At 35.8% G+C, this 27,033-nt stretch overlaps 2 protein-coding genes across 2 annotated transcripts in view; both read left to right on the top strand.

Moving 5' to 3' along the window:
- The window catches only part of CenG1A (Centaurin gamma 1A), a 751,861-nt gene that overhangs the window by 418,261 nt on the left and 306,567 nt on the right, over window positions 1-27,033 (top strand). The window lies entirely within an intron of this gene.
- LOC150090886 (nucleolar complex protein 4 homolog) overlaps window positions 6,072-27,033 on the top strand; it is a 37,735-nt gene continuing 16,773 nt past the window's right edge. Inside the window, 1 exon segment of the mRNA XM_090377880.1 lies at window positions 6,072-6,221. Within this exon segment, the coding sequence (XP_090234006.1) occupies window positions 6,072-6,221 (150 nt within the window).

The raw sequence follows: 27,033 nt of genomic DNA, 5'->3' as shown, positions 1-27,033 counted from the left end.
CCATAAACCACGTGTCAGGTCTATTTATGAACTTTAAAATTAAAAAGCGTAAAATTTTTCCTAGTTATTCTGTCATTTTGCCTTATTGTATGGTAGCAGTTTCGGCTGGTATTTGCGCAACGCTTTTATAATACCTAATGTGCAGTTGAATGTGGCATTTGTAACTGAAGGGAGACGTTCCTCATGGCTACGGACGAATTCGTTATAAGGTATAACTTAAACCACATTATAAGGTATCACATAGCCCACAGATGCAGATTTGCGGGCCTTGCGCGTTTCTCGTTTTGGGGCCCCTGTTCTTTCACCTAAGTGAAGGTGATTATATACGAAAATGGGAGAGAGCTAAATGTACAAAAATTAGTTAATTAATAACACATGTTAGACTACGTACAAGTTAATACAAATGCATCATATTAGTACACAGCTAAACTCTGAATTAGCAAATTTTTGCAAAGGCGGCATCATTTAAGTTTTATCTCATATTATGAATACCTTTACAACGAGTTGCCATGATATTGCACTACTTCGAATAAGTAACGCTTCACCAAGGAGAAGACATTACTTATTCTCAGCGGATACCACCACCCAGACGGCACCGTTTTAGAGCTATTTTCCTCGAAAATTTATTATGAATAAAATGCTATGCTGAACAAAATAAAATTTATAATTGTATAAAATTGTATAATAAAATTGTAGGTGGTAGATGACTTTCATCAACCGGTGAAATACCACCACTTTGCTTATTGGAGGCTTGAAGTGGTGAAACCCATGTTTAGTCTCTAGAGCAAAGTTTTCGGCATCCCCCTCCCCCCCATACTTCTCCTTCAACCCATGCACTGTACTAAGTACTATAGGTTTTGATACCTTTTGTGTTTGGGGTTTTTCATAAAAAAAAAAAAAAAAAAAAAAAAAAGAATAGGCAACGCTTCCCCAGTAGGGAAGACTGTTGTTACCTATTCTTGGAAACTCCGGACATCATCATCAAGCTCCCCCTGGTGACCGTTTCAGGGCTATTTGACCCTTCTTCGGTGGGTGGGTAGGTAGGTATCCTAGTGATGTAATGATGGCAAAACGGTTATGAAGTATAACTCCACAATATGAGAAATACCTGATGGTGTATAAGATGAATTACCGGTAAGACTAAGATGCAGGGTTTATGCCTCAGGCTGCAAGAGAATTAGTGCAAATGAATCATAAACTCTGAATTAGCAAATTTTTGCAAAGGCGGCATCATTTAAGTTATATCTCATATTCACATGTTATTAATTAATAAATTCACGAAATGCATTAATAAATAAATACAGTAATAAATACATAAATTGTGTTAATTAATTAATAATGTGATTTTTACTATATTATTAAAATATATCACCATTTCTAATTAATACTTTATGTATATATAGAGTAGAGAAGCTAGGTATTGATATTCAAAATAAAAAGTTTTCTCTCCACTTGGAATGAGCCAGTTCATCCCCCTTGGAATGAGCTAATTAATCTCCCAAAATTTAAACGAAGGGCAACGCATTTGCAATGCACATTTTTACTTGCATAACGTGTCATTGCACGTTATGCATGTAAAAAATGTGTATTGCTGTAAAAAAAAAAAAAGTTGTTCTTTTAAATATTTTATTCATTTTTCATGGAAATTAATTTCGAATCGCGACTGTAAATCGTCTTATTAGTTACTAATAAAGGTTAAGCACTATAAAGTCTCAAGTTATGAACAATTCAGACTATGATATAGTTGTGCATTTGCGTCTTTGTTATACAGCTGAATTTCAAACAAACCAAAGTATATGGGTATTCACATCTCATATTGTGAAATCCTTCACGATGAGTTGCCTGGCCCTTACGCATCAAATAAGTAACTTTTCTCCATTAGAGGAGTGTGCTGTTACTTAGTCTCAATTGAGCATCCAGACCGCTCCCTTTCAAGACCATTAACCCATTCTCAACCCAGTTGTGACTTATTGGGTTGTTAGCAAAGTTATACCTTGGGTACCTACCCGCCCACTGAGGAGAGGTCAAGTTGCATTGAAACGGTGCCAAGTCAACTAAGGCCATGAGGTATCAACACATTGCGTCTTCGTTGTCAGTTTTCTGGAGGTAAAACTGAGCTAAAACCATCTACCTCTCTTATACGGAATAACTAGGTTGCGTTGTGGAGGGAGAATCGGTAAAAGCTACTGTCATAGAGGAGGGATTCGAATTCAAGCCTTTTTCACGCAGTGTGGAAAGATGGTTTGTAACAATTGTGCTAATAGCGAGGCCGTCTGCGAGGTGAAATATATATAAGGTGCCTTCAAATATTTGTACTGGAGATATGGAATAAGATTGACCAATGAAGATTATATACCAACTAGTGCTTTGCTTATAGACTAAATATTTACACTGACAAAAGACCATACATTGACTTGATCTTTTTACTTAATCTGGTGTCCTCAATGATTGATTGCGTATTGATTGATTATTGACTATTGAATTGTGCTTTCCAGTAATGAAAGAAGTAATAATATAAGGTGTTCTTAACCTGTACCTTATTGAAGATAAATTAGATATTTAGCATTAAACGTGTATGTATACACATGCATACATGTTTTGGGTGTGTGTGTGTGTGTGTGTGTGTGTGTGTGTATTCACACACGCTTTGCTTTAGAAGTTTAGATTATTTAGCTGAAGCAGCTATTACTGTAGATATACGAGGGATAGCCCCCCAGAAATTAGGTCAAGGCAGATTCATGCTAGGAAGTAATGATGTAAAAGCATCTAGCAAATAACGCGAAGGTGTTGAACAGTCAGTGATGGGACATGTGGGAAGTAACAGATGCTTTTCCTATTTATTTCCTAGTTTTCCGCAGTAATTATCAGTCTAGGTGAGATATTCGCTTGGAAATCATTTTTCACTCAGCTGGGTGTTGCATTTTTTTTTCATTTTCTTTATGGAACCTTTCCTTTTCTTATTTCTTTGAATTAGTTCTTCTGCTACTTCATTTAAAAAAAAAAATAAAATAAAAAATAGACATCCCTCAAATTCGAGCAAGCTTAGTTTGCGTATGTGTATGCTGGTGTGCTCAAAAGCTATAGTTCTTCCTTACATAAACCGGACAGGGAATGAACTCTGTTTGATTTAATCAGGAATTTCTGAAATACGGTATAACTTCTCCCTCCCCTTCCGCAATGCATTTATTGCTGATAGTTGCGAAACCTGAATTTTTAGTTAGATTTTAGAACCATTACTTTTGACATCTTTTTGTATACATCTGTCATACTCTAGAAAATTGCAGCTGTGCATGTTTACACGTGCCAAGTTTTTAATAAAACAGCAGTCAGCTTTTGTACTTTAGTTATTAAAACCTGTTAAGTTTATTTTAGAGGTTTATGCATCTGTACGGGTTTTATTCTCAAATTTTATTGTATATGTGGAAAGTGCAACTGCCATTAACTATTAAGAGATCCATACATTAGAAATAATAGCTATTGATATAGATTAGTGGAATCTTTCCGTTTCTTCATATTGTCCTTAGCCGGAGTTTTGCGCCACCTTTGACAAATACTAGCAGAAATATTACAAGTGTTTTCAGACCATAAATGGATCTTATTTCTAATCCAGAAAACGCTTTATACGAGTACTTTGGTAAATTCTTATTGTTAGTTTTAAATATTTAAGGTGGTATTTGTTTCTAAAATTAATTTAGAAAATGTTGTGAACGTGTATGCTAGGCGTTGGTAGTAAGAAAGCTGAGACTCTTGTGCTATAAGAGAAGCTTTTTTTTTTTTTTTTTTTTTTTTAGGAGCATTAGCAACTAAGGCCATATTGCTCCGAGGATATGCGGTGGTCATTCCCTGACCTTTCCGCATCCTCCGTATTTGGTGGTCAAGGGCTCGAACCCCGGTCTAATCAAGAAGCGTGTGCTACGCACTTCCGCTCCTGCCCACCTGGCTACGGAGGCGCCTTATAAGAGAAGCGCCTCATCATTTCGACAGACAAAACCTTTGATTATGTCGCTTTTTTTTATTTTTATTATTTTTTTAAAATTTATATTCATTTATATCTGCTCATCAGGAAGAGTTCCAAAACTCTAAAGACTGTTTCTAAAGAAGTTTCACTGTTTCCAGTGGATAGAAGAAAATGACAAACTACCAGAGTAGAGAAGAAAGTCAACATTTCTTCTACAATGATTAAAGATTAAATAACGGTTGTTGATCTCAAGTGTCGATAAAATATTAATACAATATATGAAACAAAAAAGGTAAAAGCACCTTATTAATTTATCGCACTCACCGAATGTTTTATGACGCTTACTGAAGGTGAGTTTCGTAAAACATTTCTTATAGTATGTTATTTTAATATATACTGCGAGAATGTTTCAGTAGCCATCCGTGAATTCAACATTGAAGTCACCTGTTAAACGAAGCTGTCTTATCTTTGGGCTGAATGAGGTATACTCTTTCATTTAGTTCAGTAGAGAAATAATTGACACAAATTGACTTTGACAATTACTTTCTCAGTTTATGTTGTTTGGAATGAAAAAAAAGAAAGCTTTTCCGAAAGATAAATTTTGATTATATCAGAGAGCTTTCCTTAGATAGTAAGCAGCTTCATTCAGTTTATCAGTTGACCCCTTTTAAAGGTCAGTCAGCAAACTTTCTGCAGTCAGGTCTTCCCTGTGATATTTTCCGCTTTTGTTAAGGCATATAAATACTCTTCTACTGAAGGCTGTTAAGTTTAAAAAAAATAATAATAATAATAAATAAAAATAAAGATTCTATCCCCACTGTGCTTGCTAAATATTTTTGTCTGCCAGAGAATATCCTGTGGTTTAAGATTCCAAAGCAGTCAACCGTAGAGAATTCTTTGTTATAGAAACATTCAATGCATTGGTACTTATGCGCCCCCATACAAAAAACATTTGGAAGTTCATAGCTCTGAAATAAATAAATAAAAATAATGCTCTTTTCACGGGTCACCAATCCATCGATTTAAGAAGGAAGCGTGCTTTAATGCTCCACAAGAGTTGCTTCTTTTGGATCTTTGAGAGTTTCTTTTGCCCTTTGCGTTCCACGAAGCTTTTGATAGATACTGTAGTTATATTAAGTAAGCCATTTCTATTTCTGCAAATAAAATAAAATATTCAGCTTTTGGTTTTAACGGTTATACTTCTAAGATGTAAGGTAGAGAATTATCTGTAATAAATCGATCCTAAAAACATGATGTTTTGTTTCACTTCATTCCTCACCACCTAAACTACCTTCACATTTAAGTGTCAGAGACTTGTTTTTCTTCTTGTATCACGTATAAGACATTATCTGCAATGTCATCCTTTATATTTCAGTAGGGTCTCTCGAGATCTGAATGGTTATGTCATTTTACCCAATTCCTGAATGGCTTTCTCGAGTTTTCCTTAATTCGATTTTCAAGAATGATTGTGTAGAGCTTGAAATAGTTAAAGGTCAACTTTAGCGTTATAATGGAAATATATTTGGATTATTACGTTAAAAAAAAAAAAAAAAAAAGTTAACTGCAGCCATTATCAACCCACTGCAGGATGGAAGCCTCCTCAACAATTCATGCTGAGGGAAATGGACCATAATCTGCCACGCTGGTCCAGTGCGGGTTGGCAGATCGACAGTATTTAGCAGTCAAGGGCTTGAACCCCGGTATACTCAAAGAGCGTGTGCTACTGCACTCCAGCTCTTGACCACTTGGCTACGGAGGCCGCTTTATTACGATTATTACGTAGTAGAGTGCAAATAGGTTACGAGGGCGAGTCAAATGAAAACGAGATTTCGGTTTCCTAAATTTAAATTACGCGTCGCCATGGGTATAAATTTAATTATTGGTAATACGCTTGTGTCGTGAAATGCGGCGCTTTGGCTATAATGTATTGTTATTTGGTTTTTAGGAGCATTAGCAACTAAGGCCATATTGCTCCGGGAATATGCGGTGGTCATTCCCTACCTTTCCGCATCCTCCATATTTGGTGGTGACGGGCTTGAACCCCGGTCTAACCAAGAAGCGTGTGATACGCACTGTTGCTCCTTCCCACCTGGCTACGGAGGCGCCTACTATAATGTATATACGAGAAGTGACGTGCAATTGCAGAAGAGACAATATGGTGTTCGTGGTGACGGGTGCGTTCAAAATAGAACACTGTAATGTTATTCAGTTTCTTACAGCGGAGGGTGTTTCTCCAGCAGAAATTCACCGGCCTATGAAAAAGGTATGCCCATGAAGGTACGCATCAGTAAGTTTATCACAAGAAATCGAACTTTGGAGGATTACCCAGTACAAACTCACACAGCTGGCAGAGAAGAAAAATGTTTTGGCAGACATCATCAGAGCAGATCGGTATACGATAGTTGAAGATGGGGCCAGGGACTGGATATCAGTCATGGGTCTGTCTGCACCATCATCCATGACCGTGTACAATACAGGAAGGTTCCCAAGTGTCTCAGTAATGAACAGAAATGTTTGGAAATGGGATGTATCTGCAGCACCTAACGTGATATGAAGAGGAAAAAATATGACTTCTTGGATCCTATAATGACTGTAGATAAGAACTGGTGCAGCACTTTGAACGAGAGAGACACCCAAAAAACAAGCAGATCACAATATTTCTCCTTAATCTTCAAACTTTATCTTATATTATCAAATACAAGAGTCGAGGACGTTTGGTTGACGATGTCATTTTAGGACTTGGAAGGAGCACAGTAACAAAATATACATCCTTATAAGGACAGCCTTTGACACTCTTGGGGGACGCCTGTACGAAGCAAATATGTTACAGCAGATGATTTTAGCAAGGGTTACTTTAATCCCGCATTAAACAGTATAAACAATATAAGAAGCTTGTATAACTAAATAATGTTCGTACGTATTTTATGGTGAACCCCATAAAAAAGTACCGTAGATTGGTACGGTACTCTTTTTTTTTATGGGTTCTTTTGGTACTTTTTATGAATAAGATATTCAACAAGATCTTATTCGCACTAGACTTCTGCAGGTTGCAATTTTCAGGAAACCTATATGGCAGAAAGTTATTTTAGGGACCAGAAGTAGAGCCAATAAATGAGGAAGAATAAAAGTTAGGTTAGTGAATTTGGACAGAACCATGAATGAATGAATGAATGAATGTTTGCTGGTTTACTTACTTACTTACTTACTATCAGTTTATTAACACAAGGTTCACCCCCTGTACAGCAAGTGGGCTAGGAGGGTGTATAGAAATTTTAAAATATACATTATACACTTTTGTACAAATTTTCAGATCTTTACAATATAATTATTGTATAATAATAACTATTAAATAGATATATACATTTGTTTAATTGTATTCACTTTGAAATAACATAGATCTTGATAATTGAAGGGTTAAATACATAGGTTGACTTCTTTATCAGCAACTAACATAACAGATTTATTTATATTCATTACATTATTGCATTTAATTGTTCATATCATCAAATTTCTAATAAAAACTGCTCAATTTCCACAGCAATCCTGGTGATTTAGTCCAGGTTTGGTCTATAATTTGGCTTCTGTAGGTTTTATTGACTTCAAACTTTACCGGATCAATATAGAAGGTGTTGTTAGTGTTCAGTGGTGTTACATGGGAACATTCCTTTTAGGGAGCCCAAGTTTGATAGCTTCATCCTAAGTGGATGACAATACTTATGCCGCCATTCGTTCGTAACTCACATAATCATAATAACTTTTCTATGGAAAACGGGAAAAGCTAGTCGTATGCTGATACCATGGATGGGTTGACAAGAGAAAAGAAACTTGTTGACTTAGAGACTGGAAATAAAATAAATGAAGGATGGTAGTGTTTTTGTGGAAGGTTCTTTTCAATCCCATCCATGCTGTAAGAGTATTGCAGACTTTAAGAACCGCTAATAAATATCAGCAACTGTTATTTTCTTTACATATGGTCTCTGTGTTAACCAAGATTCTTTTGGATGCCCAGCCCAAAACGAAAATACCCATCCATGGTATTTTCGTTGCATACCAACCTTCAAAAAATTTCATAAAAATAATATCTTTCTTCATTTACTCTCTTGCATCAAGTCTGCGTCGGTAAATTTTTTTCCGGCTTGCAGACCATCAGCTAATCCACGAGCTTTTCCAACCTTCTATTAAAAACAATATTTTTACTTCTGGTCTTTACTTGCGGTTTCTGTATCAAGAATTTTCTCATAGCTTCCGAAACCACAAACCACGCTTTGTGTTAAAATAGTGCAGGATTTCAGTAGCTGTCCATTTATATAGTGATTTGCGAATATATGGCATAACTTCAGGATGCTCATATGAACATGGGTCCGATTATGAATAGTTACCGAGTTATGTAATGTTCGTATATTCTCAGCAATGCACCGTTACGAATCGCGTTCATGACTCATGCTCCCGCGCGACCTCGATGGAACGTAGACTAACGAAACACGAGCAGTGTCGTTCCATTGTTCCCTTCAAGATACTTTTTACACTTACAAGTGGTGAATATTCCGATATGATGTATGTTTATGGATTTTGCGATAGAAATGATCTTTCTGCCGTCGCTGAATACCAGTGCTGAGTTTTGAATCGACAAGTCCTTCGCGTACTAGAGTAGTACCGCCTCAACGATGTTATCTTCATTGCTGTGCCGAACTGCACGCTCATACGGGATGTGAACTCTGTAAGTGAGCCGGTGTCCTGCAGCGTTTGAGAAATTGGTCTTAACTTGTCTGTTCGGAAACTGCGGTTTGCAAAACGTCGTTACATTCAACGACAGCAACAACAGCATTTCCATCGCAAAATCCATTAACGTACCCCATTTCGGCTTATTCAGCACGTGTAAGTGTAAAAGTCATCTTGAATGAAAGTAACAGTGAAACACTAAGCAAGGACACTGCATATGTTTCGTCGCACTGGCGCAAGAGTTACGAGCACGATTCGCAGTGCTACGTTACTACGAAGTTTAATGTTCATGAGAACCCATGAACATTAAACTTCGTAATTATTCAGAATCGGACTCATGTTTGTATGAACTTTTTCCACTCGAAATTATGCCATCTTTGAATCACTCTGTATAGTAAGTGTCGATAAGTATATCACTAACGTGGTCAGTAAGCTTCTTCTGGCCTTGAAATCCTCACAGCTAGGTGTTCAGTCTTCTAGTCCTATCTGAACGTGAGGCACTTGTGTGTGTGTGTGTGTGTGTGTGTGTCCCTTCCCATACTGCGACCAAGTTAGCCGGTCGAGAGAAGGATTGCATGCTGTTGTCGTCTTTCCAGAAATGGTTCTTCATCCTGCAAAATAGGCAAACTACCATCGAAAACGCGCAATTTACAGATATATATATATGCGCACAGATGCTTCGCGACCTTAGTTGTTTTGGTCTAAAACAGCAAAATTTAGGCTACCAGTCCTTAACTCACCCATGCTATACAAGAATAATATAGGCATCAGCAGTATTTCATAAAAAAATACACTTTTTTTTCTTTTTTTTACTTCTTGTGTCTATGCCAATAATATCTTCCTACTTTCCAAACCTTAACTATTCCATGCTACTATAATAGTATAGTATAGACATCAACACCCATGCATAAAAAGCTGAAAAATAGTAACTTTCCTCCTGAGTTCTCAATAAGTTCCTGTCGTCATAGACAAAATTCGAATTTTGGATCTTTGCAAACGTTTTCCAGTAAAAATCCACTCGGCCTCTGAAGTCAGGCCACACAGAATAGAGAGAGTAATTTTGATCACGAGCTACAAAGGTAAAAATTTTCTGCACGCAAAATTCTACATGATGCGTTGAAGTTCTACCTTACTTATGGATTTATTTTAAACTCAATGTTTCTCATCTTAGCTGATGTATGTGACTGCATGATTTAATTTAAAATTGAAGCAGTGTCAATCTGTTCGCTGTCTATCTTTCTAATAAATGTTTTCGAATATTGACTTATATCTATCATCATATTTTTAATAAACCAATCCTTAAAAAATCTTTTAAGCGATATCAGTGCCTTAAATGGATTTATTAGTTTTAAATTAAAGACTGTTTTGCTTCTTTTTTATATTATTTTTTAAATTCTTGACACTTTTTAACATTAATTGGCTTTTTATGGATGTGTTCCAACAGGAGAAAAGAAATAACTTACTTATTGTAAAACAGCGGTTTGGATACGTAATACATTTCTTTGTGGACTTTAAGTTTGCAATGGCACTTTATGTTATTATTACTAATGTATACCCCTTCCCCCCACTCCATTAATGATAAATTGCAAAGCTTAATTCTGGTTCGTTTTACAAACTCCCTGCATTAATTCTATCCAGAACATCTGCCATAATGTCGAATTTTCTCTTGCTTATCGCTGATTAAATGCCTTATCGACAGAACCACCTTTTCTTCATAATAGAAATCAGGAGCTTTATCAAATGTAGCCTCAAGTTTTCTGTTTCTCAACATAAGAGGGGTAATGTCTAAATCTGTATACGGTTTACAGATTATGCTTGGATCATTTTTCAATTCCTCTCTCTTTTAATTTTCATTATTTTTCTAAATTTAGCGCTTTGATAGCGAATATGGAAAAAAACGAGTTAATTGTGACTTCAACAGTTTGATGGGTAGACGGAATTAAAAAAAGAAGAAGATGAAAAACATGGGACTGCTGTAGGTAAAAAAAAATAATAAATGGGTGCTTAGTATGTGTTAAAGTTGAAAATTCCGTTTTGTAGTGCAGATTGAAGGAATTAATGGGCAGATGGCAGAGTTTGAGTATCTCATCAAAAAATAAATTCTCGGTTCGAGCACTGCAGATATTAAAGTGATTGCCTTTTTGAGGTTTCTCCCCTTCCCAATCCTAAATATGTAGATGATGATTTGTTGCTATTTATTTATTTATTCAGCAATGCAAGTTGTATTTCTTGTTTATTAACCGAAGAAGAAATAAGTACATTACCTAAAGTTGAAAGAATATTGTATTGCGAATTACATGCAGTGAAGTGAAAAAATTTTATTTTATTTTTATTAATAACAAGATACACACAGGTAGCCATTAACAGTGTATCTGAGACCAGAACAATGAACAGAATTTGAACCATTGGTTCAAACATTAAAATCATATGTACAAAAGAAGTATGCAATAAATTAAATTACCGGTAAAACAAATAATAAATTAATTAAATAAAGAAATAATAATAATAATAAAATAAAGTAAACTACATTAATTAAATGAGCCACTTTGCAGTTCAAGAGAATAGGCATACTGGTAGATAGAGTTCATCAGTGATTGGGAATTGTCAAAAAAAGTCAATGAGAGAGTCATTTGCTAATTCTGTTTAGTGGACTGAACATAAATTTCGTGGTGGCAGAGTCAAGGCGCAATAAGATTTCTGACTTGTCTACGAGGAGCATGGAAGTTGATTTTACTGAGAATATCAGATACTTCATAGGTTCCAATGATTACTTTGGCTAGAAGGGTAAAAAAGGTAAACTGCAGCCATTATCAACCCACTGCAGGATTGGAAGCCTCTTCAACAATTCATGCTAAGGGAAATGGACCATAATCTGCCACGCTGGTCCAGTGCGGGCTGGCAGATAGACAGTATTTAGCAGTCAGGGGCTTGAACCCCGGTCTAGTCAAAGAGCGTGTGCTCCTGCACTCCTGCTCCTGACCACTCGGCTACGGCAGCAATAACTTTCGCGTATCCTCAGAAGAAAGTAATCACACAGCGACTATAGTATACTGCGTGATAAAATATGTTACGAGACGCAAGGTATCAGACAAAATTTTTTTGAACTGCTTCAATTTTGTTTATTAAAGTCTTGGTGTAAGGATTCCAGATGCGTGAGTTGAATTCAAGGATTAGCAGAACAATAATTTGTATAGGATAACAGCATATCTGTGGTTTTTGAACTTGTAAATGCTCCTTTTGATAAATCCCAGTGTTTTTAATGCTTTACTAGTGGTTTTAAGGACATGAGCATCAAATTTAGCACTGCTTGAGAGGAGAACCTCCAAGCCGTTGACTTGGTCACACCTTTGAATGATCACAGATATACTCCGTGTTTATTAGTTGTGGGGATCTGCAGGACTAGAAAGAGATTATTTTCCACTTAGAGGGGTTAGCAGACCACCCATTCAGAGATAGCCACAAAGAGAATTTACTTGTGTATATTGTTTAGTTAATTGATTAGTTAGCAGATATTCAACTGGTGAAAGATTAGTTATTTGTTTTTCACTTTCATTAATTACAGAAAATGGGAAAACTTCAGTTAATTTAAGAGCGAAAAATTGAAAGCGCTCGAAATGTAATTCAGTGCTAACATTACATAACTTTCTTCATAATCTCCGTCCTTTTCCACAGCTTTATACCACTTGGAAACAACGATGTATTCATTGTTGGTATTCAGTGTGATGAACACACTTTTGAGTAGCCCGGGTGGTTAATTCTTTCATTCGCACGGCCTTCAGTAATTGCGAACTGTAGCGAGAAATTCCTTGTATGTAACACACTGATTCCATTGAATGATGTCATCTACATGTGCACGTTCCTGTTATTGCTATGTTTTGCTGCTATCGGGCAAACCACTGCTTTGTTTACTCATGAAAGTCAGCTTTTCCCGGTAGATTTCTTCATTCTCTCAGAATCAATATTTCACTTCGACAACAACGGTCATCATCCTTAAACGTTTCTGTGCGAAATTTTAGGGATTAGATGATGGGCAACTCTGTTTTTTAGATTGAACAATGTAGCGGGCTGTAGGTTGGGGCACCGGCGCAGCTGAGTGGTCAGGCATGAGGGTGGTAGTACACGCATTTTTAGTGACCGTGGTTCAAGCGCGCGTGACTGCTAAATACAATGCTGTTTCTTGTATTCTATCTTGTGACTTTCTCTCCTTATTATTATTCTTTATTATTGATGCACTTGGTAGCAGTACCTGTCACTGGATGGAACCCCTCCCCCCCAACCAGGGAAAATAATATAACAACAACAGTAATATTTTTTTATATAACAACAATAATAATTTCGCGTATCCAGCTTACTAGTTGACATTTGTAAGAGCACATTTGGAATACTGTGTTCAAATATGGAGACCTCATCTGATAAAAGACATTGAGCTTCTTGAAAGGGTTCAAATACGGGAAACTCGCATGATAAGGGCGACCATTAGAAAAGGGAAGACTCGGTATATATGAATTAAAGAACTCGGTAACCAGGTACCTCAGAGATGACCTCATTGAGGTTTATATGGCTCTGAGAAGAGTTAGTAAAATGAACGGAGGCAGAATTTTCAATGGTATAGAGAATTCCAGAACTCGGATACATATTTCAAATTGCAGGGGAAGAAGTTTAGATAGATTGTGGAAAGGTTTCTTTTAGCCTTCGAGTCGTTGATTGCTGGAACAGGTTGCCTTCACAGGTGGTTGAGGCTGACAGTTTGAATAAAATTTTTATCTACTCGTTTTTTTTTTGTCTCCCCCCGACCAGTGCAGCAAAAGCCTATGGCTTCCATGCACTATATGGCTGTTACTATTACTAATTACAGGATTGGAAAACTCATCCCTTTCCTCTTCTTATGATCGCGACATAGCGTACTTGCAGTGTCTGTGTGGGTGTTTTAAGCCTATGGCAGCCTGTGTTCGCGGGCTGATTTGTATGTTGTGCGTTGAAAAATCCCCGGAATAATTCGGGAGAAAGAGATTGTACCCCGCGGCCTGAACCCTACAGCCTCAATTGAAGAGAATTTTAGAAATCTCTCTTGTCTTCAAATGGGATCGAAAACAAGAACGCAATAAAAATACACACGTTTGTATTGTACTGTATACGTAAACATTTATTACTTATATATTCTGTTAATCACCAAATTATTCCCTTTTAAGAAGCCAAGGATGGAAGGCTGAACAGAATTTTTCATCTTCTCTATATACTGTTCATTATAGTAGCGAAACATCACTGTAGTGACGTCGTTCCATTTCATGTTTGAGTCATCTTCAGTTGAGAATAGCCATCCATTTCTCGAACAAACTAAAAGCGTCTGTCATCGTCTTTGTTGTGAGCTGTTGGAGGTACTGGCTCCATTTCTACATCCTCTTGCACTCTTACGTACTCTTTGTTGCTCCAACTCAGCTAGATAGATCCTCGTTGGTCTGCTCAGTGTCATACAATTACAACTTCTCTACCATATTACTTATGTTCACTTCATCGAAGTGAACGCACTCCAGTCATATATTTCGGAACATTCCATTCATCGTAGCTCGAGTGATCTCTTCCCATGCAGTGTTGTCTATAGACTTCTTAAGATTATATTCCCTCCAGAACTTCCGAACGGATGACTGATCCTCACCGTATGGCTTCGTGATCAGTGTTGCTTGGTCCACCGAAAAAATAGGTTTGTTGACAGCAAAAATATTGTACTCTTGATTAAAACGACTTGTATGTTATCCTACAGTTGTTATGCGAACAGGGTGGTCAGGCACGTTATGGAAAACAAACGAAGCCCTGTTGTTGAGATTTTGTTCACTTTACAATAGTTTTTTAAAATGAAGGGAGAGAAGTGAAACTTTAAATTTGTAATTTAAAATTTTTAAAATTAAAAATGTTATATTGAAACTGTGTAATTCGAAGCTACATAAATCTAAGACTTCTGGTGCTAATTTACTATTATTATTATTATTTTTATTTTATTTTTATTTTTTTTTTCATTTTTCAAATTATTACTTTAGATAGCAATTTTAAGTTGCCAGATTCAGCGCCGTTAGTGACTCGAATACTTGGCGTGCATGGTAAAGTCATTTCATTTGGCTTAGCAGTGTGGTCTTTGTCGTCATATTCCACACATACCATGTATCGGATTTTGCTACTCTTTTTTTTTTTTTTTTTTAAATCCCGCGTACCAAATGAATCGTAGATGTTCTGTGTACTAAGGTTCGTTTTTCTTTCATAGGATCATCGATAGTCAGCATTCAACTTTAATAGAGCATGACTACATCTAACGTATTAGCATGGCATTTTGTTTTCGTTGCTATCTTTAAATAATTCCTTTCCAAATGTCAGACATCTCTGTTATTAATCCATTCGCCATTCCCATTGTAACTGCAAGTCATCAGTTCCGCTAACTTGCCCGTATCACAGCATGAGATCCATGTTGCACGTGAGGGATGTAGTTGGCCTCTTCAATAACAGCCACCTTCTGTCAGTTTTAGACATCGAAGTAGGCCGGCTGCAATTCGCCCTTAGTGCTTTGAAGTCTGTATCTTGTGGCAACAGGGCCGTTTATAGCATGTGCAGCCCGAGAAATATGCAGATGCTTTGTGTACATGTGACCAGTATACTTCCGGTTTGAAATTGACTTCCTGCTATACGTCTGTCTCTCTGCAACTCCACAAGCCAGCGTACTCCTATAGGTTGTAACTGTTCTCTCTTTCTCATCGTTAATAGCAATCTAGTCGCTGCCTGTAACACGTGTCACTTACTCGGGTTGAAGTCCGAACGTACGACAGCGTTGCGTTTGCTGGTTGTCATAACGATCCAATTAGAGTAGAGGGCGTACTGCTTTCACGTCGTGCGTCATCGCGGTGTTGTTGAAGAGAGCGCGCGTACGTTTATTTCGTGTTTAGTGGACTAATGGTTCCGCTAACAGCAGCATGAAGAACCTTCCTCCGTCACTTACTTAGCGTGTCATCTGTGATAACGTCTTGTGTAGGTGCTGTCGTATAAAGAGAGAAAAATTGCAGGAATGCATCTAAAAATGCCAGGATTGACCTTTGTTCGTCGACATTCCTTTCGCTTAAGAAAGAAGAAAAGGCCGGAATTAAAATTAAAGAAACGTGCGATATCAGGTAAAGTTAATCGGAATGCTGCTATTCTTTTAAAAATAATTTCTTTACTTCTGTTATCTGCTCAATTTTTGCAGTAGTGTGTCCAATTTCCGCTGATGAACTTCTTGATAGTTTTCATGTGCGATTGCATTTAATATTTTCTACTATGAAAATTTTACCTAATTTTTGCTTTGGTCTTTTTCCTTTCAACAATCTTTTATGCAGCTCTCGACCACTGATTTGTGATGTTTAGTATCTCTGCTTCTTCTTAATAGCTTACTATTAGTATTAAAATGGTATTATAATCAATTCTTATGCATTGCAGTACTATCTAAATTGATTTTTAAATTATTTTTCGCATTGACATTACATTTTGTTTGATTAAATAATTTAGTATTTTGTCACGTGGAGAACAGCTGGAAGGCTATTTGGTTGTTTCTTTATAATCACGCGCGTTGTTTTTTTATACGTTCACCCTTTAAAACAATGACTGGTTTAATTGTGTAGTTAAAGATTTATTTTTTTTATGTAATTTTTTTTTCTCTCACATACAATGAAGAATGTTTGTTGCAATCCGTATACAGTACTCGTGCTTTATAAAAAGTAATCTGTTCTCTATATATGCACACATGCACACGGCGTTTTTTATATGCACACCTGTTCTTTCCGGAAGTTTATTTTCTTTTCTTAATTATTTTATTTATGCTGTTTCTTGTATTCTCTCTATGTTGTTAACTGCTCTGACGTTTATTTATTATTTTTGTTTTCAAAAGTCCTTAGGTTTGAGTCTGGGTATGATAATTGGAACTCAAACGGCCGTTCCCATTTTCTTTGGTTGAGAATATTCTGCAAGCAAACTCAGGAATAGGCCAAACTCACTTGTGTATCTGAGCTTCCTGAGAAGTGCATATTTCCTCTGTTCCGGGTTTATTGGAAGTTGGGAGGAACTGGAAACTGTTAGAGGAAGCCATCGTTGAACGGGGAGGGGGGGGGAGAGGCGAGATGGAATCCATTCAGTACATTTAGTTAGAATTAGAAACCCTGTTTCCTGATTAGTGCATTTTAGATTTTTAAAAAATATATATTAAAAATGTATAGTGGATATTCTTTTAAAGATATGAAATTTTTTTTCAGCGTTATTATTTTAAATCAGTGGTTTTCGACCTTTTTTTTTAAATCGGCACCCTTAAATAATTTATTTTATTTTGTGGCACTCCTACTCAATTTTCTGTCTGTTAGATCTGATTCTGTGTATGTGTTTAAAAAATATGTTATATGACAGTTATTATAATAATATAATTATAAACAAAATTCCAATTTATAATACAAATTATATAAACTTATATAATAATTTTATTCTTTATATAGCGGTACTAAATAAGGTCAATTATAGATCACCACAAAATTAAAAAGATACCGTACACCTTTTTTATTATGAAATAAACATATAAATTTAAAAAAGTAATTTAAACCCAAATTACATGGCACCCCTGGAATGTTGTTACAGCACCCCTGTTGAAAACCACTGTTTTAAACTATCCATTTCTATGTTTGTTCATGTATAAACCATAGCTGTATGCGACTTTTTTTATTATGACGGTGTGGATTCTAAAAAAAAAAAGTTATATGAAGGATTACAAACACAGATTTAGTATGTACACGGAATTTTTTTAATCAAAAACATCTCTCCTTTCCTTTTTTATATACATTGTTTTTTTTTTGTTCTCATGTGATATTTCCGCGCTTACTATAGCGACTGATTGCATGTTTCAACGACAAGACCAGCTTTACAGTAAGTGGGATGAGAAATATATGACAACTATTTTTCTTGATTTTCGTAAGAACAAATATATAATTGAGGAGTTTGCCTCGAAGAAGTCTCCAAAAGCTAGTAATGTCTGCGTGTAATCAGTGCATAGCAGAATGGATCATTTTTTATATTACTGTTGGGAGTTATAATTTGTAAAAAAAAAAAAAAAAAAAAAAAAAAAAACGCGAGAGAGGAATATGGGAATTCAAGTCAATTTAAGCACTCCAGATTGCATGTACTGGTTGACACTTCAGTTGTACTCGCGACCATTGAAAAAATATTTTTATTTGGAATGGAATTTTTTTTTTTTTTTTTTTTTTTTTTTGTTGTTCTTGAATAGCTTAATTCAGATGCTAAATATTAATTTAGATGATGTTCGGGGCTTAGTTTTGAATACTGCCGAGCCCAAACAGTGAATTCCATTATCTCCGAATTATAAATGATCTCTAAAGTCATCTCTAAATAAAAAAAAAATGTAACAAAGATCATTTTAGAAGAAAATCACCATTGTAGTCACGTATCTCATAAAACCAAAAACAGTGTTCGAATCGAATAAAATTTCTGACTTGAACCTTTGTGTGATACTTATATACAATAACAGATTCTGTTGCGTGCTCGAATTCGTATGGCGTCACATGAAATACACGTGGCCCATTGTTAAGTGCGTGCCGTAATGTAGCTCCCCTAACACTTCTTCCCTGTGGCTGTCCCATTTGAGAGAATAAACAGACCCCCCCCCCAGCAGAAAATACTTACTTTTATAAAAGACAGGGATGCAGTTTCTTTTATGTACCTTATTAAGACTGAAACATTTAGATCACTTGTTTTTCCGTCCATCTTCATTATTAACCATGACCGCGAACGCTCTAATCTTATTATGGGAAAGATTTCAACTGCCGTATCAGGAGCGTGAAATTCTAGCTATTAGGTTGACCTTTGGCAGGAGTCCGATTGAAGGTGCATTTATAGATGTATAAATCTGTGGTGTACAGAGTATTGTGTTCATCTGGTAGCCTCTAAACGGGCGGGAGTAAATTGCGCACTGCTAATCTTTTCATCCTGTGTAGCATTACCAGCTACTTAATCTGACTTAAATTATGAATAGAGTTGAAGCTGACTGTGTTTCAATTTACCACTATAAGTAAGAAATGTTTCCCCCGTCTAATTATATTTTAATCATCCAATATATTATTTTCTCAACCATCAGTGAGAAAAATACATATTCGGAACATTTCAATGCTGTACCTTTTCCCCCCTTTTTTAATTATTTATACTATGTGCACACGAGGGGTACATAAGTACACGTGCTTACGAGTGATGGGCATGAGCGATGGTTCAAGCCTGCGTGACTACTAAATACGGTGTTGTTTCTTGTATTTTCTCTCTCTTGTAAACTCCACTGACCGTGTGGTCTTCCCGGAGTATAAACATAAAATGTATTTAAATAGACATAATTATGCCACCTTTTCTTACTGCCACACAAAGCAGAAGTGTTCACATTTGAAATTGCCAGTTTCTCTGGTTGCCCTATTTTGAGGAACATATATACTGTATAAATTCTTACTTTACTTATGGCCAAACTAAATTTATTAACTATTAATTTTCATTGAGGACAAGCTCAGTTGAGGAAAATTTGGTTTCGATTTACCTGAAGAATCAGCAATTCTCAAATTTTAAATTATGTGCCAGTAATTTAAAATTTGAGAATAACGGAAATAAAAAAAATCTGTTGCTTTTCTCTGAAATGTGTATATATACACACACATATTTCAGAAAAAAAGCAACAGATTTTTTTAAAAATTTATTTCTGTACTAATTAGTTAATAATGGAGATTGTTCTGAATACGAGCTTACACGTATAAACAGCCTGTGATTAGTGATAGGCATAATGGAATGATGAATAATCAGTTATAAGCAAATCAGTCGATTGTGAAAGGTACAATAATCAAAGGAATGGATTACTGTATATGCAAATTAATTTGATTACCAAATCGAAAAGAAGGAAAAACAAATCGATAGTGGAAGTGAAAATGCTGCTGCCACATCTCTCTCTCTCTCTCTCTCTCTCTCTCTCTCTCTCTCTCTGTCAATTAGGTTACGATATTATAGCTTAATTTAATTTTTATATAATTGCTTATGTCCATCACTAGTGATTACATGTACAGCAGTCCCAAATCAGATGCGTGGGATTCCTTGACAGGCACTAGTTTGGAACTACTGATACAGTCTGTTCACTTTAAATTCATCCATAGTTCGTTTATTAAGTAATCATATCACTTAGATTGTTCGTTTTTGTTGTTCTTGGTTTTTAGGAGCATTAGCAACTAAGGCCATATTGCTCCGGGATATGCGATAGTCATTCCCTGACCTTTCCGCAGCCTTCGTATTTGGTGGTGACGGGCTCGAACCCCGGTCTAATCAAGAAGTGTGTGCTACGCACTGCTGCTCCTTCCCACCTGGCTACGGAGGCGCATATCACTTAGAAGTGACTTCGTTGTGAGTTTAGTATTTCTGGGTTGAGTTTGTTGTGAGTTTAGTATTTCTGGGTTGACTTTGTTGTGAGTTTAGTAGTTCAGTTCTGAAGAGATGTCCAATGTTTATAATACATAGTTGTAACTTTATTCAGGTACATGTTGCTTCGGCATCCATATTTTGAGTACTCTTCTAGGATGGAAGACGTAATGCGCCCCCCCGTTTCCCCTCTCAAGAAGCCAAGGATTTATGTCAAGTTTTTTTCGTGCAAATACATTTACAGTTATTAAGCAAAGCAAAAGGTTAATAAAAAAAAAAAAAAACACGTAGTCGCCCTAGCCATCTAATCTCCCTTCCCATCCTTCATTGAAATTGCATGCGACTGATTACGGTTAATGAAAAATGAAACTGGATTTTTTTTAATGAATAAAGAAAGAAGGGGAAAAAAAAGAAAACACTGTTTTTGCATACCCTCTTTTGGTATACAGTGGTTTGAATTACGAGACTTCAAATTTTGGCCTCGTCGAATCTGCTACACTTTTAAGCAGTACTTTTCATCTTCATGATCAAATTTTATGCTGTCCTGAAAAAGATTCGAAGTAGAACTTATTTTTGTGTCATTCTAAAGTTCTGGATAAAGTGCTGTTTGCTGCAGAAAGTATGCTACTCATCGCGACTTGGTGAAGCAGTTTCTCTCTCTTACTCTTCACCCCCCCCCCCACAAAGGAATAAAAAAAATGGCATTCCACTGTACAGTGCTTGAAAGGAGAAAAAAAAAAAAAAGAAAAGGAATGGCCGAAAGAGCAAATGCCAGCTCTCCGTCTGCCACGCTTTCCATTTTCTACGTTCATAGAAAGACATTCTGGTATGATTATAAAGTACTGTACTTGTTGAATATATGATCGAGTGCTACATATCCAGATTATATTATGATTTCAATTTTATATAGTCAAAATATTTCAATACCTGCCATTGAGAGTAGGTCAAGTTTCTGTCAACTGTTGGTGATTGAGGCTAGGATGATTTGCTGTTTTTAAATTCTACAGCTGTAGAATTTCGATAAATTATTTCAGTTATTTTCTGTTTTTTCAGAAAATAACTGAAAAGTTAGTTTCTGAAACTGGCCACTATAACTGCCAATAACACATATGTGTTATTGGCAGTATAGTGGCCGATGAATACTGTTCTTCCTTGTTCATGGTTTATATTCTTTTGATCAGCTGAACGGCACTTAACTTCATGACGTGCCTTCCTTTTCAGTATGTATATTGCATGTGTTCGTGTTGAGGGAAAACCTGAGTTTCCATATAGTGAAAAAGTACCAAATGGATTGTCTTAAGGGCGGTTCAAAGTTGTAGAAAAAGTTCGAACTTAGTTTATTTCCTAGGTTCGCACCTGCATATCGATTTTCGCCCTTTGAGCAAAAAGAGTTGTTGATGGAGGAAATTCTGATAATATTAATCTTACTTCTTTTTTTAATTATGATTCCAAAGTAGTAAGATTATTAAAACCTCTAGTACTCTATTACCGTGAATGAATTATGAAGAAATCAAAAGAAAGTTGTTTTCATTGTACTTGAATTTCTGTAGGTTGTAATTTTAAGCAAATATATACGAAGGTAGAGTTGTTCTAAACAACAGAAACAGAAAGAATAATTTATGGAAGAGCTGGCATGCCAGCTCTACCATTAGGTATGTGATTGAAAGAAAGTGGTAGTTACAGGTACTAGTTCGTAAGAAATATGCCCGCGAAAATATATGTAGAAAACTGAATTAATTAAATACAGGGCATATTACTTCTTAATAGTATACTGCCGTGTACTACTCCCTGAACGCCCTTTGACTGGAAATGAGTCAGCTTGACCCGATCGATGACAGATCGTAAGTGTTTGTCGACATTTATTTATTGCTTGTCGTTTGCATCGTCTCTCAGGAATGAAGTGTGCGCACTATGACACACCACGTGCATCCAACCATAGTTTATTTTCCTGATGGACACGGTGCATCTAAGATAGTATTGCCATTGCATGAACTCCAACTTACAGAAGTATTCTCGAAGCATGAAGGTGACCGTAGGACGCACAGTCAGCAAAGGAATTTAGTGAATATTAACGAGAAGATAGTGGACGAAATATTAATTCAGATACCAGTGCACTTGAGGGAGGAGGAGATTCAATACATCGTTGTGATTGTTTATCCTCCAATTTTCAGCAGTTATACATTTACCGTCCTTGTCATTTCTTTGGTTTACTAAAAAGATTATTTCTAAACAACTTTCAGAGCAAATATTATTCGTAACTATTATGAACTGTATTTAAAGCTAAAAATTTGGTTTATACTCCGCGACCGTGTACGATTTCGACGTAAAATTAAGCATGAAATAAGGTAAATTTATTGTGCTACTACTTTCGGCAATACTTTTAATTCTGTTGTTTAAAACTGGATGTCAAATACAGGGCTACCAAACGTTTGCTGCATGCATAAGTATTGCCCACTTTTACAAGCTCATAGTGTTGTATTTGTATGAAAACAGAGATGGTATTTAAAAGGAAAACATTAATTTTCATAAAATTTCAATGAAATCCTTAACAGGGTTCTTTATAAGTTTTGCTATTCAGGAAATTGTGCAATTCTTATTCAAGGATCAGTACACTAACATATTTATAATTTGTAAAAGAATAAGAGAAGTGTACCTCAATATGATACGTAGAACACTTGCGTATGATACTCTCCAGAAATTAAAACTAAAACAATTAAAAAATCGAAAATCTTACATTACAGTAAGAAATAATTAACAATAATTAAAAATCAAATGAACACAATTAAAAATGAATTTTCATTCCTGTGATCACGACATACGGTCGAAAAGCATTGTCAGCTTCAGAGAGGAAAATCGTTTTGCAATTTTTTTCGTTAAATTAATTTTTTACTTAATTTTTAATTGCGTTAAATTGATTTTTAATTATTGTTAATTATTTCTTACTATTTTCGATTTTTTAATTGTTTTCGTTTTAATTTCTGAAGAGTATCATACGGAAGTGGAAGTGTTCTACCGTATCATATTGAGGTAAACTTCTCTTATTCTAGTGTACAAATATTGATATCAACGTATTGTAACCTATTGAGCATTATAGCTCTGGTTCATACTATCATACTAACATATTTAATGTATATCTTTCAATAATGCTACACTGCCATGTTTGTAGCCAGGAAGTTCTCCAAGAGTCAATAATGCAAGAGTCAATAGTTCACCAATCCTTTTGAAATTGGCATCTGTCATTTAAACAGATGCTTTGCAGAGCCATCTATCCCAGTGCATACTAGTCCAGTTATACATACACTTTTAATTGTGCATAAAGTACTGGACTTGGCGCATCATAGCCTTAGTCGCCCTTGCGCCATAAAAGCCAAAATCAACCAGTATAAATATACGTGTGTATACCTATTATATAAATACCAGGAGTGGCCAAACCGTGGCTCTTTGACAGTTGTAAAAATATGCCTTGGAACAGTTTATGGCTGAAAATAATACTTTGTGTTAAAAGGAAAAAGAAAAAACCGCGAATACCAAGTGAATTGGTAATGATTAATTACCTAGTTGTTTTTTTTTTTTTTTTTAAATTCACACATTTATGTCAGAAAATGATTACTTAATCACAAAAAATTTATATCTCCTTGTATGATAATAAACTACATATTAAAATTTATTTATTATTATTATTATTATTATTTTTTTTTTTTTTTTTTTTATAATTTGATCCACAAATTTTGAATGAAATACTTTTATTGTAATCAGTGGACTACAATAGTCAATCATCTTTTCTATATTTTAGAAAATTCTGGATTGTTGTACCTCTACAACGTTCCTATACTGTATTAAGATACAGTGAAGGAGATTACTATTGAATAATTTGCTGTTGATTACTTTGTGTAAAATGTAATCCAGTTATTGATATTTGAACTTAAGAATTAAAAGATTAACACTTTAAATAAGACATGGGTAAGGGTCCTCATAACCCCTCATTTCGCCAATCCTCTGTATACGAATCTAAACGTAGTGCAAGAAATTCTTAATCTTGAAAATTTCATTTCTTATTATGAAGTATGTCCTTGAACTCTGCGACACTGCAGCCTTCGGTGGCCTACTATTTAAGTAATAATTATCTGATCTGCAGTTAAGAAAGAATCGCCTCCCCTTTAATAACGGACACGCTTAGTCTGACATAAATGCCATTGCATGCATTGCTAGCCAGTGATATGGCCTTTAGGATAAGAGGAAATGACACAGGAAGCATGAGGTATACACATCCTCGCTTAAAGCTTGTGAGAAGATGAGCCAGCATAGAGAAAAGGGGCAGTTCTCTGATGTAATGATTCACTCAGCGAGAAATAATGAAAAATTGGAGAGCGCGCGCGATTGGAATGTGCACCAAATCTTATAACGTTTCAGATATAATTTAATATCATAAAATATATTTGCTTTTCTTAGCTGTTAGTTAAATTTTACCCCGTGCATTAATTTTTTCAGCACTAAAAACAAGCTTTCTTGAGGTTGCCATATTTCTAAAACCTAAAGCGTCTTTAACTTTTGGCATTGTTTGTTTTAAAAATATGCTGTTTCCCCTTTATTTTGCTAATGATTGCCATTTAGAAAGTTAATTGCACTCTTAAAAACTACCGCACTAAAATATAACCAAGTATGTTCAGCTAATTTCTTATAAACGTGATTCGACAAAGTAAACTGAAAGAGGGTGAAATGTTCAGTGTTATAAATAATTCCAAAACTAGGGGCCATAAATGTAAATACCAGGATTGCATATGCATATATATGTCTCTAATTGCAGAAGTTTTCTTTAGCCAGCGAGTTGTTAATTATTGGATTAAGTTGGGTGGTTGAGGCTCACGGTTGGGAAAATTCAGAGCTCAGCTGGATAGATACCAACGCGAGGAGGGAGTCAAATATGTAATTAATTATTTATTATTATTTGCTAAATACGATTAACATTTGTATTGATGATTTCTTGTAAACTCCACTGACCTGGTGATCGAGCCGGAGTATAAACAAGAACATTTTTTGGCCGGTGCAGCAAAAGCCCGGAGCTTCCTTGCAGCATACGGCTAATACTATACTAATTTTCAATTACATTTGTTGACTAAAAGCGTCTCTCTCGCTTTTTTTTTTTTTTTTTTTTGTTGTTTGTTTGTTTGTTTAGAGAAAAGCAAAGATACTGCTCACGAGGGAAATTTCACCATTTATAAATATCTAATCTGTGTTGAGGCGAGCGCTTATTTCTATTTCGTTGGCAGGTGTTTTCGTAATATGGGAACACCTGCTAACTATATTCACATTTAGCAATGAAACATTTCAGTTGAGGTTTCATTTAAAATACTCAGCTGAGCTATGATTAGTAACGCGATGTAATTATGGATCCATGGGGTTGCATTTGGTTCGTTATTAAAATGGCTTTAGATGTCGTGAATTGGTATCACGAGAACGGCATGTGATGACCTCCCTTCCTTTTTTTCCCCCTTTGCACCATTTGCTATCACTAATAAGCACCAACCTAATGGAAGCCACCTAACCAAGTCAGTAGAGGTGAGATTTCATATTTTCATCACGGGTATTAAGAATTTTTGAGGCTTATCAAATTTATTCTAAAGCAGCCAATAATAAAGAAATTACTTTACTTATTAGTTTCAATTCCAGTGTCGCCTTAAGGCTCTTGGGATGAAAAACTGTGGCGCAACATGCAAACATGCACATAAGGATCCATTTCACAATAACAATAATAATAATAATAATTATTATTATAAAATCATGTCACCGTTTAATTAATACTTATTTTTCTTGACTTACTATTATTGATGAAACACGGATGTCTGGTCCTTAACGTAACCCCACAAAAAAGGTCCATGGTGTGAGGTTCGGTCAGTGAACTGGCCACAGAATTGGACCCGCCTGCCCCACCCATTGACCTACATATTGTCAATCAGCCTCAAACATCCTTATGGAACTGAAGAGGAGAAAGTTTTATACTAGCCTATCTTGTTGTAAGAGCATATTGTTGCTGGGATCAACCTGAGCAGTTTGCAGGATCAAGTAATTCTTCAGCTTGTCTTGATACACAGGACCGATGTTCTTTCTGTGAAGACAGGCCCGTACATACCTTTCTGTACACACACACACACACACACACACACACACACACACACACACACACACACACACACACACACAAAGGACGTTCACTTTCGGAATGGTTCGGTCGTGTTCCAAAACCATGTTGGGTTTTTCACTCCCGCCCCCACACTCTCACGTTGTGTGTGACCTGCAACCTGCACTTATCACTAAGCACAAAACGTTTACGCAACTCTTCATTTTCTGCCATCTTGTAAACATGTTTCCACCGAATGGTTAGCGATTGAGATTGTCGTCAGGCGTAATGGTTTAGTGCCAACTGCAACTTGTATATTTTGGGATGCAGCCGTTTATACAACACTGCAATCGTACATACTGTTTTTTCCGTACCACAAAGTTTTATACTAGCCCGATGCCTTGGTTTTTTTTTTTTTTTTTTTTTTGTAGATTGTGGATGAAACTCTTTCACATTTCACTTACTGTCGACCCACTGATTTTTCCCGTGGCGCATAGAGCATCCGGTAGCTATAAATCTTAAGCCAATTGTAGATCAAAAGTTTGCTGGTGGAGTTTTACCGAAATTGGAAAGAAATTCTGCTTAACTTGCATTATTGACTTTTTTTTTTAATTAAACATAATTAATTTTTTGAAACAAATGGATTAGAATCTGACTACTACAACAATCAATAACAAATGAGCATGTAAACTCAGACTATCTATTTTTACCACTGTTAGCACATGTTGACCGTAGTGAGAACATTTACAGACTTTTAAAGTTATGAAGCTTCTTTTGATTTCGCTTTTACTAT

This window comes from Mastigoproctus giganteus, chromosome 1 (genome assembly GCF_048544385.1).
Source record: "Mastigoproctus giganteus isolate SK-2022 chromosome 1, ASM4854438v1, whole genome shotgun sequence".
NCBI lineage: Eukaryota > Metazoa > Arthropoda > Arachnida > Uropygi > Thelyphonidae > Mastigoproctus > Mastigoproctus giganteus.
Note: the sequence above shows the minus strand (reverse complement) of the source record. Positions and strands in the feature narration are given on the sequence as shown.